This window comes from Geotrypetes seraphini, chromosome 1 (genome assembly GCF_902459505.1).
Source record: "Geotrypetes seraphini chromosome 1, aGeoSer1.1, whole genome shotgun sequence".
NCBI classification, from domain to species: Eukaryota; Metazoa; Chordata; class Amphibia; order Gymnophiona; family Dermophiidae; genus Geotrypetes; species Geotrypetes seraphini.
In genome coordinates, this window is record NC_047084.1 from 319,121,582 (window position 1) to 319,137,722 (window position 16,141).

The following is a 16,141-nucleotide window of genomic DNA, read 5'->3' on the forward strand; positions in this document are numbered from 1 at the left end:
GAATTTAATTTGGCCCCAAATTAACATATTACTAGAAAATCACGTAGGACTCTCATATGACACCATACTATTTGGCACTGCAATGAGAACTAACAAACTGCTATTAATTTTGACAGGAGTCGCCATGCAACAAATTACTCAAAATTGGAAGGACTATACCAAATTAAATTATACATTCTGGTGGAACTCTGTCATATATACAAAATGGAAAAAGTATTAGCGTTACAACAAGGGAATCTTCACAATTTTAAGAAAATTTGGGAACCATTGACTAAATATTCTAATGATCAGATCTCTTAGCACATTGGTAGTAGTTATATAGGGTTAGGGTGGGATATATATAATTTTTGGACATAAAAATGGGAAAATAAATAAAAGGGGAGGGATTTATTATTTATGATATGATATAGTGAATATAATTACAAATGTCATGTAATAATCAATTATATTATATGTGATTCAATTACTGTAAGAATGAAAAATCAATAAATAAAAAAAAAAAAAAAAGGATTTCCCCAATGAATATGCATTGGAAGCAGTGCACGCAAATAGATCTCATGTATATTCATTGGGGAAATCCTAAAAACCCGACTTGAATACAGCTCTCGAAGACCGGAGTTCTCTACCCCTGTTCCAAGGCTACCATTTTCGGGTGGATTCACATGACCATTTCCATGGCAGCTGGGAAGAAGCCACCCCCCCTCAAGGTACAGGTTCATTCAACCAGAGGAGCTTTGGATGAGATTTGTAGGACTGCTACCTGGTCTTCCTTGGGTACATTTATTAAGTTTTACAGGATCAATATGGCAGTCAATCGGGATGCTGCTTTTGGTGCCTCTGTGTTGGCAATGGACTCATCAGTCCCATCCTGAATTTTGGGACTGCTCTTACGTCCCACTGTTCCAGGGATTGTATAAGATTAGGTTCTTACCTTTGCTAATCTTCATTCTTGTAAATCCACATTTCCGGAAACCCGCCCTACACTTGCTGATTTGCTGACTGCCTGCCTTACAAGTACTGGTAAGCTGGATTTCTGTTTTCCTAGTTCAAGTGCCCCTTCTGACAGTGTTGTCTGTGTTCCTTATAGCCTGTCTTATTGTTCAGGTTTCCAATATTTCATAACCAGTTATTTCAATTTTCATTGTTACATTTGTTTATATGAGCAGAATTGATTTGCTTACCAAGGAGTTCCCCATTCCTCTCTCTCTCTCTCTCTCTCTTGTTTTATCTACTGATGTTCCTGGCTGCTTTAAGACTGACTGGTGAGCACAGGAGCATGCTCGGTGATGAGATGAGGGAGAGGGGGTAAAAGCCTCTGAAGTTTGAGGCTTCCTACAAATCCTGGCGGGTGCAGGGAAATAACCCCCTGGTCCCGGAATAAAGTGTGGATTTTTTAAATTGTCTGGAAACTAGATTAGGTGTGATTGAAACTCAAAGTAACACATTGCAATCTGTTTCACTATCTGCAGTAAAAGATTCTACGTCATTGCATTTAAAAATGGAAATGTTAGAAAATATGCATCGGGGAAAGAATCTCCGCTTGGTTAATTTCCCCGTGACTCATTTGTTATTACCAGAAATATTGTTAAGAAAATATTTCAAAGAAATACTGGGATTACCCAATGCGGATAGCTTTCCAATAAATAATTGTTATATTCCCCAGAAGAAGAAAAACTGTACAGGATGTGGATCATCTGGTAACACATGAGGTTAATTTACAAGAGTTTCTAGAAGATTCTCAAGATGTTATCCAGATTCGGTCCAGAATGATACTAACATGTATGAGTGAGACAGATAAAATGTTGTTAATGAAACTTTATTTTAAAAATAGACTGACCAAGTTCTGTGGGGATCTGGTTAGTATATTTCCTGATGTCTCAAGAGCTACCCAGTTCAGAAGAAAAGAATTTCTGAAATTGAGAACTAGAGTATTGGCACTTGAGGCATCTTTTTATTTAAAGTTTCCTTGTAAATGTCTGTTAAGATACAAGATACTGAATTTGTCTTTTGGGATCCCATTCAACTCCAACAATTTTTAGTAGCTCGTGAACAGAAGTGAGATTTTTTTTTTTTTTTTTCTTTCTTTCATTCTTTAATGAGAAATTAGGTTAGGAATGTCCATGTCCTAATTTAGTAGGGAATGATTTGGGTTAATTGGAATTCAACCCATTTCTTTGTTTTCCTTTAAAACTAAGTTAGTAAATAAGCAATATGTTTCCCCATTTTGTGGGCTGGTAAAGGATTGTTTTTTGTATTGATTGATGTATTGAAAATTTTGTATGGAAACCTTTTTTTCCCTGATATCTTTTGATATTGTAAATGTATTAAATAAAAAATAAAAAAAAAGTGTGGATTTACAAGAGAGAAGATTAGCAGAGGTAAGAACCTAATCTTTTGTTCTGGATTGGTTAGAACTGAAATTTTTTTTATAAATGCCAGGATACTCTTTACCATTACTTTTGCTATGGATCTAATAACCTGGAATTTGGTTTCAGAATATGAATCGAGAGTTTTTGCTGCGCATTTCATATATGGAAATCTACAATGAAACAGTAACGGATCTGCTTTGTGATGATAGGAAAAAGAAGCCATTAGAAATTCGAGAAAATATAAATGTAAGTAAATATTAAAATGATGCATTAAAGTTTTTTAGACTTTTGAACTATTTTTATGTTCCTGTTATTGTGCTCCATCTGGTATAGTTCAGCATGTATAGTGCTTTCTTTGAATGTGTTAAGAGATGTAATACATAGAACTGGCTGGGTGATTTTAGTGGCAATACTGTATTGTGCCCTTTTGCGAAGACGTGAGATTCTGTACATTAGCTGTTGGTACCCCTTAGTCACGATCTTTGCAGAAGGGTGTCAATCAAATTTCAAACTCAACCTCCAGTGCAGAAGGGGAGTTCATTTTGAAAGTGAACTCAGGTGTGTTCTGACATGCTCTGCTTCTTTTTCTTATTTTCAGGTATTGTTGCTGTCAGTTTTGGGGGGAAGGATGCAGTTCTCCATGGGCAGACTACTGCTCCCGGGCCAATCTCATGCCGAGTACATGTGGAGCCAGCTTGCTTTGTGTCCCTTCAGGAGCTCGGGATCCGTTCCTTTAGGAGCTTGCTCACTTGCTGATTTATGAGAGGTCTGAGCACAGTCTTTAGGCCCCTGTGTAACAACCCGCTGGGTATCAGGGTTCCGGCTACAAAGTTTCTCCCCCTGAAGCATTGTGTGGATTTTCAGGGGTTGGGAGTCTGGTCGGTGTCCACCCGATGGCAGCCTGAAGATTTCCAGTGTTAGACTTGTTCCTGGCACTTTCTGAGGCAGAAATCCTTTTCTTGCAGGCAGGCTGCTGCAGCAGAAAGGCATCAGATGTCAGTGAATGTTCCTACTATCCTCTATGGGGAATTTTTTTTTTTTTTTTTTTTTTGGTTGGGGGGGGGGGTGAGGGGAGTGTCTGAAAAGCCAGATTCAAGAGTTTCTGGGGTTAGGCTCCCTCACTGCCTCAAACCTTTTTTGATTATTTTTCAGTTTAGCTTCCACAGGCCATTTCTGACGGCGACCTTCTTGAATTTTTAGCGAATATTTTTTTTTTCTGCCGCAAAACCCCTCATTTTGATTGGGGATCATCTGTAATGGAATTCCCAGGTTAAACTGGCCCTAATTCGTGGCTGGTTTTTATTTTTTTTTTTTTTTTGCATATTTGCTAGCTGAAGTGCAGCTGTGTTCCATGAACCCTGAAGGATGGGGTGGGAGCTTCATGCTCAATCTCTTTTCAGTCCTCCAAGACACTAGAACACCAAAAAGTCCTAGAAAGTCCAGTTGTCAGGGAATAGAGGCTGTTCTGAGACCACACGCAGCAAGGGGGCTAAACACAAGCACATGAAAGCGGAAGATGCCTTACCTCCCCAGTCAGGGGTCCTGCAGGACCCCTTGGGCTGCTGGTCCAAGGATTTTCTGACTTTGTTGGTCTTCTATGGAAACTTACTTAGCGGGCTCGTGAAGCATTGCGCTGTCAGTGAGTGCGCCAACTCTGCCTCATGGGGACTCATTTCCCAAGCAGTCATCACTCGTAACGTGCTGGCTCCTAGTGTCTGTGACCTTTCAGAGCAGAACTGGGAGGACTGGAACTATCTTTCAATGCCATTATCATAGGGCTCAGCTGCATCCTTGGATGATTTGGGGTCCTTTTCCAGGACCGGAAGTCAGGAGGCTATGGCGGCTATTGTCCATGAGAATGATCCCTCCATGTGCCGTCACTTCAAATCCACTTTGTTTCACATGTCACTTTTGACACCTCTGTAAGATGGATTCCCCACAACCTTCTACCTCTGTGTTCGTTATGAGTGGCACTAATGCACAGACTACCTTTTTTTTCCAGCACATCCGGACATCACCTTCTTGGTCATTGATCAATGGGAGTCATCTGAAGGCTACCTCAGGTAGCCAAAGCTGTGTGAAGATATGAAAACTGCCAATCAAGTAGAGAAAGCTTCATTCAAGGCTAGGGAAATGCTGGGATGCATCCGAAGAAATTTTGTTAGCTGGAAGCCTGAAGTTGTAATGCCGTTATACAGGTCCATGGTGAGACCTCATCTGGAATATTGTGTTCAATTTTGGAGGCCACATTATCAAAAGGATGTGCTGAGAGTGGAGTCGGTTCAGCGAATGGCCACCAGGATGGTCTCGGGACTCGAGGATCTCCCATATGAGGAATGTCTAGGTAAGTTGCAGCTATACTCTCTCGAGGAACGCAGAGAGAGAAGGGATTTGATAGAGACATTCAAATATGTAACTAGCTGTATTGAGGTAGAAGAAGATATCTTTTTCTTTACAGGACCTACGGCAACAAGAGGGCATCCGTTGAAACTCAGGGGTGGGAGAATTCATAGCAACACTAGGAGGTATTTCTTCATTGAAAGGGTGGTTGATATTTGGAATGATCTTCCACTTCAGGTAATTAAGGCAAGCAATGTGCTCGATTTTAAGAAAAAATGGGATAAGCATGGAAGTGCTTAGGGGGGAGGGTCCTTAGAGTGGGCAGACTTGTTGGACCAGTGGACCTTTTCTGCTGTCATATTCTATGTTTTTATTCTATGCTCTATCCTATGGCTCTGGAATTCAGCTGTTTTTTTCACAGCAGAAGGTGGCTTCAGCAGCAGTGCAGGTGACTAAGCGCACTTCCCTCTCTAGTGAGGGAGGCGCGGTGCTGAAGGATGCCAAGAATTGTAAGGTGGATGTGATTCTTAAAAGACAGTTTGAAGCGCTGGCTTTGGGCATCAAAGCAGTAGCAGCTTCCTTTGTGGTAAAGGTCTGCAATTCTAGACTACGTACTAACCCTTTGGAACCTGGGGGGGGGGGTGCCTGTCCCCACATGATCATGGAGGGAGTGGACTGTGGCTGATGCTCTTTATGACATCATGAGTCATGAGCAAGGTCTCGGCTTACTCCTTCTGTCCACTGGTGCTCTAGATCAGTGTTTATCCCAGGACAAGCAGGCAGGTATTCTCACTAGTGGGTGATGTCATCCGACAGAGCCCCGATAAGGACATCTTGCAAGCATGTCTTGCTTGAAGAAACTCAGAAGTTTCGAGATGCCCGCACCGCGCATGCGCCAGTGCCTTCCCGCCCGATGGTCCGGGCGTGTCTCCTCAGTTCTTTTTCTTCCGCAGAGCTGAGAAGTCTATCTTCAATTTGCGCTCATTGAATCTCTTTTTTTGCCTTCTATTTTGCCGCGGGTTGAGTTCTTTTGGCTCTCCTGTGCATTTATTTCTTTCTTTGATTTCTTTTTTCAAAAAAAAAAAAAAAAAATTTTTCCTTCCGATACCGGGTCAACCGCGTGGCTGGGGCCCCGCGCCTTCGACCTTGCGGCGGAGCTTTTCTGGCCTATGTCCCGGCCGATTACCGGTTTTAAAAAGTGTAGCAAGTGCCAGCGCGCGATTTCGCTCACGGACCCTCATCGACGCTGCTTACAGTGTCTGGGACCGGATCACTTCCCGAAATCGTGCCGGCCTTGCTCCACTCTGTCGGCGAGAGCGTTTAAGCGCCGCTGTCTACTGTGGGAGTCCATGTTCAAGATGGAAGCTTCATCGGATCCTGCAGCTTCGACATCGACGGGTGCTTCGACTCCTTCAGCGAAGCCCTCTGTCTCCCTGGCTGCTTCGGGCCTCCTGAAACCGGCATCGTTCACACCGGTTTCGGCCCCGGCTTCGGTGCCGGTGCCTTCCTCCATCTCCTCGGAGCAGGTATCGACCCCTACAGTTCCACCGGTGGTGCTCAAGGTGCCGAAGACTGGCAAGCAGAAGCACGCAGCACCGAAGGAGCGCAGAGACCGTGCGGAAGGGCCCCCTTTTGGTGCGGATCCCTCCATATCGGCTTCGTTGCGGTTCCTTCTGGAGGCTCAGTTTGTGGAGCTCATGCAGACCATGGGGCCTCGGCTGATTGCCACCATTCAGGGTGACCTCCCAGCTTCGGCTTCGAGGGGCGGACCGCCCCCTCCTCCTCCTCCCCCTCATCGCACGACCTCGTTGCTCGGTGAGGAGGAGCGGCGAGCGGTGTCCGGGTCCTCGAGGTGGTCCTCCGTTAGTGCTATGCCTCCTTTGGAACCGATCCCCTCGAGGAGGGCCTCCCTTAGTGATATGCCTCCATTGGAGCCCATCTCCTCGAGGAAAGCCTCGTTTAGTGACCTTCCTCCCTTGGAACCGGTTACTCCGCCCCATGACTCAGTGTGGCGTCCACCTTCGGGGCCACCCAGTCCTGGGTATAGCAGGAAGCAGGACGAGTTCTTCCGAACCCCCTATCAAGCCTGGGCGGCGTCAGGGGAGGCGCCGACTCTTCCGCCTCTGCGATCGACGGCATCGAGTCCGATCTGCTCCTTGGAGGCGTCTGATCCAGCTTCTCACAGACGGGCTCGATCCCCTTCAGGCATCGAGAGGGGCATCGATCCAGACATTCTTCGAAGCATTCCTCTCGGCACTCGACCGTCTCGCCTCAGAAGAAATTGCCTCGGTTGGGGTATGCTGCTTCGACTGGGTCTCCTCCTCCGGGCCCGGAGTTCGAGGACCCCGAGGTTTTCTACTCGTCCTGTTGCTCGCAGGCCTCTCTGGAGCCTGAAGCCTCTTCTTCTTCTAGTCCGTCTCGCAGACCGGCGACGGCGGACCAACTGTCCTTTTCATCGTTCCTCAGGCAGATGGCAGATGACATGGACATTACTCTCGATGCTGGGTCTCGATATTCCAACGAGTACCTCGATACCATGCACTTGCCTCGTCCTCTGGCAGAGTCCTTGCGGCTTCCCCTGCACAAGCTCCTCGACCAGACCTTCATGCGATGCTTCGAGTCTCCTTACTCTATCCCTGCGGTCCCTGGCAAATTGGATGCGCGGTACCGCACGGTGCATCATAAAGGCTTCGAGGGTCCTCAGCTTTCTCACCAGTCCCTCCTGGTCGAATCCTCGATCAAGCGGTCTCATCCTGGCCAGGTCTATGCTTCAGTGCCTCCGGGCCGCGAGGGCAGAACCATGGATAAGTTTGGTCGACGCATCTATTAGAATTCGATGATGGCGTCTCGAGTCCTGAATTATAATTTCCACTTTGCAGCCTACTTGGAATTTTTTCTACCTGTGCTTCGGAAGTTCACACCATACATCGAATCCCAGGCTAGGTTTGAGTTTGAGGAAATGGTTGCTTCGCTGTCCCAACTTCGGCTTCAGTTAATGCAATCTGCCTATGATGCGTTCGAGCTCTCAGCCCGAGCGGCGGCCTGCTCGGTGGCGATGCGCCGGTTGGCCTGGTTGCGGACCATTGATATGGACCCGAATCTTCAGGACCGCCTGGCGAACGTCCCGTGTGCTGGGGCGGATCTTTTTGACGAATCCATTGAGACTGTCACGAAGAAGTTGTCTGAGCACGAAAAGTCCTTCCAATCTATCCTTCGGCCGAAACCTAAGCCTCAGCAGTCTCGACCTTCTCGCCCGCCGTTGATTTATCAGCGGCGTTATCAGCCGAGGCAAACTCCACCTGCGAGGCAACCGGCGAAGCGACAGCCTCCCCAGAAGGGTCAGCCTAAGTCTCAGTCGCCTGCTGTCCCTAAGACCACTCAGCCTTTTTGACTGTCTCGTCGAGGGCATAACCAACCTCATTCTGCCTCCCCCTGTTTTTCCCATCGGAGGGCGCCTCCATCATTTTTATCATCGCTGGGAGGCCATAACAACCGACCTCTGGGTCCTTACTATCATCAAGGAAGGATACTCTCTTCATTTCCATCGGGTCCCTCCGGACCACCCTCCAAGAGAGTATCCTTCCAACTTGACTCAGACCGCCCTTCTTCTTCAGGAAGCTCAGGCTTTGCTCCGGCTTCGTGCCGTGGAGCCGGTCCCGACGGACCAATTGAACCAGGGGTTTTACTCCCGGTACTTCCTTGTTCCGAAGAAGACGGGCGACCTGCGACCCATTTTGGACCTCAGGGTCCTCAACAAATTCCTAGTCAAAGAGAGGTTTCGCATGCTGACACTTGCTTCTCTCTACCCCCTCCTCGAGCAGAACGACTGGTTATGTTCTCTGGATCTCAAGGAGGCCTACACTCATATTCCCATTCATCCGGCCTCTCGCAAGTTCCTCAGATTTCGGGTGGGACATCTCCATCTGCAGTATCGAGTGCTTCCATTCGGCCTGTCTTCGTCCCCCAGAGTTTTCACCAAATGTCTGGGGGTGGTGGTCGCGGCCCTCCGGAACCAAGGTCTTCAGGTATTTCCCTACCTCGACGACTGGCTGATCAAGGCTCCCTCGGCCTCAGGGGTCATCTCAGCGACCCTGTCAACGATTCTATTCCTGCAGAGTTTGGGATTCGAGATCAACTTTCCCAAGTCTCATCTACAGCCGACCCAGTCTCTTCCCTTCATCAGGGCTGTCCTGGATACCGTGCGTCTCAGAGCATTCCTCCCTCCTCAGCGCATGGATGCTCTTCTTCATCTCTGCCAGTCTGTGTCTTCTCGCCAGACCATCTCAGCGAGACACATGATGGTCCTCCTGGGCCACATGGCCTCTACAGTTCATGTGACGCCATTTGCCAGACTCCACCTCAGAATTCCTCAGTGGACCCTGGCATCTCAGTGGACTCAGGTGTCGGATCCGTTGACTCGACACATCACAGTCACTCCTGCTCTTCGGCAGTCTCTACTCTGGTGGATGACCTCTTCGAATCTATCCAGAGGTTTGCTGTTTCATTCTCCTCCCCACCAGAAGGTTCTCACAACCGATTCCTCGACCTATGCCTGGGGAGCGCATCTGGATGGGCTTCGCACTCAGGGATTCTGGACCTGTGCGGACTGACTCCATCAAATCAATCTTCTGGAGCTCAGAGCCATCTTCAATGCTCTTCAAGCTTTTCAACATCTGCTTCACGACATGGTGGTCCTCATTCGCACCGACAATCAGGTCGCCATGTATTATGTCAACAAGCAGGGGAGCACGGGCTCGGCCTCCCTCTGCCAGGAAGCTCTCAGAGTCTGGGATTGGGCGGTTCGCCACAACGCCTTCCTCAAAGCTGTCTACATTCAGGGGCAGGACAATGTCTTGGCGGACAAACTGAGTCGTCTTCTCCAGCCTCACGAATGGACACTCCATTCCAAGCCCCTTCATCAGATCTTTGCTCAGTGGGGAACGCCTCAGATAGACCTCTTTGCGGCTCCCCACAATTTCAAGCTGCCTCAGTTTTGCTCCAGGATCTACGCTCCTCATCGCCTCGAGGCAGATGCTTTTCTGCTGGATTGGGGGAATCGCTTTCTGTATGCGTTTCCGCCATTCCCTCTCATTCAAGCTGAAGTCCGAACATGCCACCATGATTCTGATAGCTTCTCGGTGGCCCAGGCAACCTTGGTTCTCCCTTCTATTTCAACTCAGCAGCAGGGAACCGTACCTACTTCCAGTGTTTCCTTCACTGCTTACTCAGCATCAGGGGTCTCTGCTTCATCCCAACCTGCAGTCTCTCCACCTGACAGCTTGGTTCCTCTCAACGTAACTCCGCACCAGTTTTCCCGGGCAGTGAGGGATGTCTTGGAGGCTTCCAGGAAGCCTGCTACTCGTCAATGCTACTCCCAAAAATGGACTAGATTTTCTTCATGGTGTATTTCCAATTCTACGGAGCCTCAGCGAGCCTCTCTATCCTCTATTTTGGACTATCTTTTACATCTGTCTCAGTCTGGTCTCAAGTCGACATCTATACGAGTCCAACTGAGTGCTATTGCGGCTTTCCATCAGCCTCTACAAGGGAAACCTCTCTCTTCTCATCCTGTGGTTTCCAGATTTATGAAAGGACTTTTTCATGTCAATCCTCCTCTCAAACCGCCTCCAGTGGTTTGGGATCTCAATGTTGTCCTTTCTCAGCTTATGAAACCTCCTTTTGAGCCTCTGAGCAAGGCTCCACTAAAGTTTCTCACTTGGAAAGTGGTTTTTCTGGTGGCCCTCACATCTGCTCGCAGGGTCAGTGAGCTTCAGGCCTTGGTGGCGGACCCACCTTTCACAGTATTCCATCATGACAAGGTGGTCCTCCGCACTCACCTGAAATTCCTGCCTAAAGTGGTCTCTGAATTTCACCTCAACCAATCCATTGTGCTTCCAGTGTTCTTTCCAAAGCCTCATTCTCATCCTGGAGAATCAGCTCTTCACACTCTGGACTGTAAACGTGCTTTGGCTTTCTACTTGGATCACACCAAACCACACAGAACTGCTCCTCAACTTTTCGTCTCCTTTGATCCAAACAAGTTGGGACGACCTGTTTCAAAGCGCACCATCTCCAACTGGATAGCTGCTTGTATCTCTTTCTGCTATGCCCAGGCTGGATTATCCCTTCCCTGTAAGGTCACAGCCCATAGGGTCAGAGCAATGGCAGCCTCTGTAGCCTTCCTCAGATCGACACCAATTGAGGAGATTTGTAGGGCTGCCACTTGGTCCTCGGTTCATACGTTCACCTCTCATTATTGTCTGGATACTTTCTCCAGACAGGATGGGCAGTTTGGCCAAACTGTGTTACAAAATTTGTTCTCCTAAGTTGCCAACTCTCCCTCCATCCCATTGAGGTTAGCTTGGAGGTCACCCACTAGTGAGAATACCTGCCTGCTTGTCCTGGGATAAAGCAATGTTACTTACCGTAACAGTTGTTATCCAGGGACAGCAGGCAGCTATTCTCACGTCCCATCCACCTCCCCTGGGTTGGCTTCTCTGCTAGCTACCTGAACTGAGGAGACATGCCCGGAGCATCGGGCGGGAAGGCACTGGCGCATGCGCGGTGCGGGCATCTCGAAACTTCTGAGTTTCTTCAAGCAAGACATACTTGCAAGATGTCCGTATCGGGGCTCTGTCAGATGACATCACCCACTAGTGAGAATAGCTGCCTGCTGTCCCTGGATAACAACTGTTACGGTAAGTAACATTGCTTTCTCAACACACGGTACGCATATCCTTGAGGGTACGCAGGCTGCTTGTTGAGGGTATACGACCGAGCCGACTGGCGGCAGGGATCCCTACTTGCCACCCGCTGCTGGGAATCCCTGCATGCTTGCCTAGCTGCCCGGGGCACCCTTCCTTATTTTCAGGGCTTGGCACGGCTGCAAGTTTTGTGGCGCGAGAATGTGGACCCTCTGCAGCCCAAGAAGTGCAAGGTGAAGTCATAGGGTGACTCTATGCCCAGGGTCCAGAGTCCTTTGAGAAATTTATGAAGCATTTGTGGAATACATTTCAGAATAGCCATGCTTCCCCTGCGCAGACCCGCTCCACCTCAGACTTGTCTCTCAGCGGTTTTGCCTCTTTAGGCACATCCTCTTCTCAGTCTGCTGCTGTTTCTGAGTTTGCTAACCCTGATCTAGGTGCTGCTTATGATGCTATTCAGCTTGTGGATGCCTTCTTTTCTGGGGACGTTCTGCCTGTGGTAGGGGGACTCGGGACAGTATGCTGGATCTTCAGATCCTTCTGTCTTTAGATCCTACGGATCTGCATTTGTTTCAGTCTTGTGCTTTGCCTGATCTCATTTCGGAGTCTCTGCAGGAGTTGAATTTAGTTATTCAGCTGGCTACCTCCTCTACCTCCTCTGTCCTTTGCAGAGTACATGTTCAATCTAGAGAATGACACGGGGAGCGATCCCCGCAGGGAGCTGCGGCGTGGCTGCGGTTTGGCTGCGGGTTATGGAGACTCCAAAGCCAAATCGCCGCAGACACGGGGACAAAAGTTTTCACTGCCCGCAAAAACGGTGAAAAGATTTGTCCCCGCAGGCCAATGTACCCCCTTCTAGGAACCGCTATTTACCTGTGTTTCACCGTGCTCCTCATTTGTCAGATCAACCCTTCCTGCCAATAGAACCCGCCCCCCCCCCTGACGATCGCCGGCAGGAAGGTGCTCAGCCCTTCATGCCGACAGAACCAGCCCTCCCCAACGATCGCGGCAGGAGGGTACCCATCCCCTCCTGCCTACCCCAACAGCCCCCCCGACGATCGCAGCAGGAGGATATCCAACCCCTCCTGCCAGCTCCCCAACAGCCCCCCTATGATCACTGGTAGGAGGGTGCCCAACCCCTCCTGCCGGCCCCCCCAACGGCCCCCTATATCGCCAATAGGAGGGTGCCCAACCCTTCCTGCCGGACCCTCCCCCAACAAACCCCGCCATCCCGAAACACCACCCTTAGTCTTACTTTCCAAGTTGGACCGGACAGCTCCTCGCTCGTCTGGCCAGCAGGCCTGCCTCCGTCCAAATGAGGCGGGCCCGCCGCTCCCCTCCCCTGCCTAACCCACAGGATCCTAGGGCCTGATTGGCCCAAGCACCTAAGGCCCCTCCTATAGTGGGAGTGGCTTTAGGTGCCTAGACCAATCAGGCCCTAGGATCCTGTGGGTTGGGCAGGGTAGGGGCGGGCCCGCCTCATTTGGACGGAGGCAAGCCTGCTGGCCGTACGTGTGAGGAGCCGTCCGGTCCAACTTGGAAAGTAAGACTAAGGGGGTTCCGGGGTGGGAGGGTTCGTTGGGGGGGGGTCCAGCAGGAGGGGATGGGTACCCTCCTGCCGGCGATCTTAGGGGAGGCCATTGGGAGGACCGGCAGGAGGGGTTGGGTACCCTTCTGCTGCGATTGTCGGGAGGGCCGTTGGGGGGGTCTACAGGAGGGGTTGGGTGCCCTCCTGCCGTGATCGCTGGGGGGAGGGGAGACTTGCAGCCGTAGCCGCGGTCACTATGCTAATCACGGTAGGGAGATCTTTGCCGCGATTAGGTACAGCGGCCGCGTCTACTTACCATGTAGGCTAACATTGTAAGCATTAAAAGTACATGTCGTGTTTGTTTTTGTATAGTTATTAACTAATATTTAACTAAGTTTTAAAGTTTTAAAGAATGTTTCCTTTATACGTAAATAAAGAAAAGTATATAAAATCGTACCCGTTTGAGGCTTTTATGTATGCAGCGGTGACGGTGACGGGGCGGTGAATGGGGTTGCAGTGGCGGTGACGGGGCGGTGAATGGGGTGGCAGTGGCGGTGACGGGGCGGTGAAGGGAATGGCGGTGACGGGGCGGTGCAGAGGATGGTGAGACGGGGACGAGGCGGTGACGGGGACCAATTTTTTCACCGTGTCATTCTCTAGTTCAATCTTCTACTTTTCCCTGGCAATCTGATCTCTGAGCAATGGGATTCGCCAGAAGGCGCTTTCATAAGAACATAAGAATTGCCGGTGCTAATTTGAGTGAAATTACCACCTTGGATCCTTATTATGGGACTTTAAAAATTGATTAAGCAAATTAGTTATTTTCTGATTGTTTATTTTAATTTCCTTTTTTATATTGCTGATTGTCTTGATCATACTCTGTACAAGAAGTTATTCTTGATAATTTGTTCAATAAATAAATAAAAAGAATAAAAAAAGAATTGCCACTGGTGGGTCAGACAAGTGGTCCATCGTTCCCAGCAGTCCTCTCCTGTGGCGGCCCCTAGGTCAAGGACCTGAGCCCTAACTGAGTCTAGCCTTACCTGCGTACATTCTGGTCTAGCAGGAACTTGTCTTACCTTTGTCTTGAATCCCTGGAGGGTGTTTTCCCCTACGACAGCCTCCGGAAGAGCGTTCCAGTTTTCCACCATTCTCTGGGTGAAAAAGAACTTTTGTACATTTTAACTTTAGAGAGTGCCCTCTGTCTATCTGCCTGTTAACTCCCTACCTTGGAAAGGGTGAGCAACCTGTCTTTATCTACGAAGTCTATTCCCTTCATTATCTTGAACGTTTCAATCATGTCCCCTCTGTCTCCTCTTTTCAAGGGAGAAGAGGCCTAGTTTCTCTAATCTCTCGCTGTACGACAACTCCAGCCCCTTAACCATTTTCGTCGCTCTTCTCAGAACTCTTTTGAGTAGTACTGTGGCCTTCTTCAAGTACGGCGACCAGTGCTGGATGCAGTATTGCAGGTGGGGTCACACCATGGCCTGGTACAATGGCATGATAACCTTCTCCGATGTTCGTGATCCCCTTCTTAATCATTCCAAGCATTCTGTTTGCCTTTTTCGCCACCGCCGTGCATTGTGTGGACAGCTTCATCGACTTGTCAACCAGTACTCCCAAGCCTCTATCCTGGGGGGTCTCTCAGAGTACTGCACCAGACATCCTGTATTCATGTACAAGAATTTTGTTACCGACATGCATCACCTTACACTTATCCACGTTAAACTTCATTTGCCATTTCGCGGCCCATTTTTTGAGTTGTTTGTCCTGTTGCAGGTTTTCGCAATCTTCTTGCGTCTTCACTACTCTGAACAACTTTGTATCGTCCACAAATTTAATCTCATCACTCATCGTGCCAATGTGGAGATCCAAGGTGAGACATGAAAATGGGGAGGCAGAAAGAACCTAGAAAGTGATTGGATATATTAGATTGGGGAAGGGTGGGAATGTATATTATATGGATTTAAGAAATGAAGAAAGGGGAGGGTTATATTTTATGTGATAAGATGAATTACTTGTAATCACAATTTTTCATGTATTAATTGAAGTTTATGTAAAATTAAATTATTGTAAGAATGAAAATTTATAAATAAAATATTAAAAAAAAGAAAGTGATTGGACCAAGAGACATGTTCCCAACGAGTATCTTCTGCCGAAGTTTTGTGCTCGGTCAGGTTAAGGAAGCTGATGATGTCTAGTGTATACCCTTTTTCGTGGGTTGGGGAGGACACAAGAGTGGGGAAACCTAGAGAGGTGAGGAAGTTGTTGAATTCGGTTGCATCCTTCCTGGTGTTATCATTTAGGGGGGAGATTAATATCGCCAATGATCAGTAGTCTCTGAAATTTGAGGAAGGCACTTGTTATGGTCTCGAGGACGAGTTTAGAGGATTTATTCCAGGGGGTTGGTGGCCGTTATAGTAACAAGATACCTAATGGGTAGGGGTGGAATTCATCGTTGACTGAAGCTAACATATATTCTAGTGAAGTATAGCTACCCTTTTCGAGGATCTGAATGTCGAAGAATGACTTGTAGAGGAGTGACAGGCCTCCTCTTTTCCGGTTTATTCTGGGAGAGAAGAGGCTGTGGTAACCATAGGAGCAGAGTTCATTTTGTGTGAATAAATCATCTTTTTCAATCCAAGATTCTGTGGTGCACAGGAATCCAGGATCGAAGTCTCCAAGTAGGTCCTTTAATATTTGGGTCTTGTTGGGACTGAGGTGAGAGAGTCAGAGGTGAGGTTGGGTAGATTAGCAGGAGGAACGGGCTTTAAAGAGGAGTAGTTAACTCCTCGGGGTTGTTTTTTTTTAAGGGGTGAATTCTGGTGCGTACTAGCGTGGGAATACTGAGGCCAGGGCAAGTATTACTGACATTTGTGGAGTCGAGTAAATTGGGGGGGAGAGGTTTCAGGCAGTGAGTTGTGTTGGTAAATGAGCAGAGTAAGAGAAGAATGAGCCAAGAAGGTGGCTTCATGGTGGGATCAAGGAGAACCAATAAGAGGGCTAAAGGCAGAACCTGTTTTTCGTGTGGGGATCTGGAATCTGAGGTTTGGTGCTTGTTGAGTGTTTGATAGTAGAGGTCTAAGGATTTGTTTGATTCTCTGAATAGTGGCTTGAAACAGATGAAAACTTAGCACAGCGGCTTAAAGCAGATGAAAGCTTAGCACCTGATTGCTTCTAGAAAGAGAAAACGGAGGTAA

At 48.2% G+C, this 16,141-nt stretch overlaps 1 protein-coding gene across 1 annotated transcript in view; it reads left to right on the forward strand.

Moving 5' to 3' along the window:
• CENPE (centromere protein E) overlaps window positions 1-16,141 on the forward strand; it is a 539,120-nt gene that overhangs the window by 26,550 nt on the left and 496,429 nt on the right. The window contains exon 5 of the mRNA XM_033956806.1: window positions 2,496-2,615. Coding sequence (XP_033812697.1) covers window positions 2,496-2,615 — 120 coding nt within the window. The remainder of the gene's footprint in view (window positions 1-2,495; window positions 2,616-16,141) is intronic.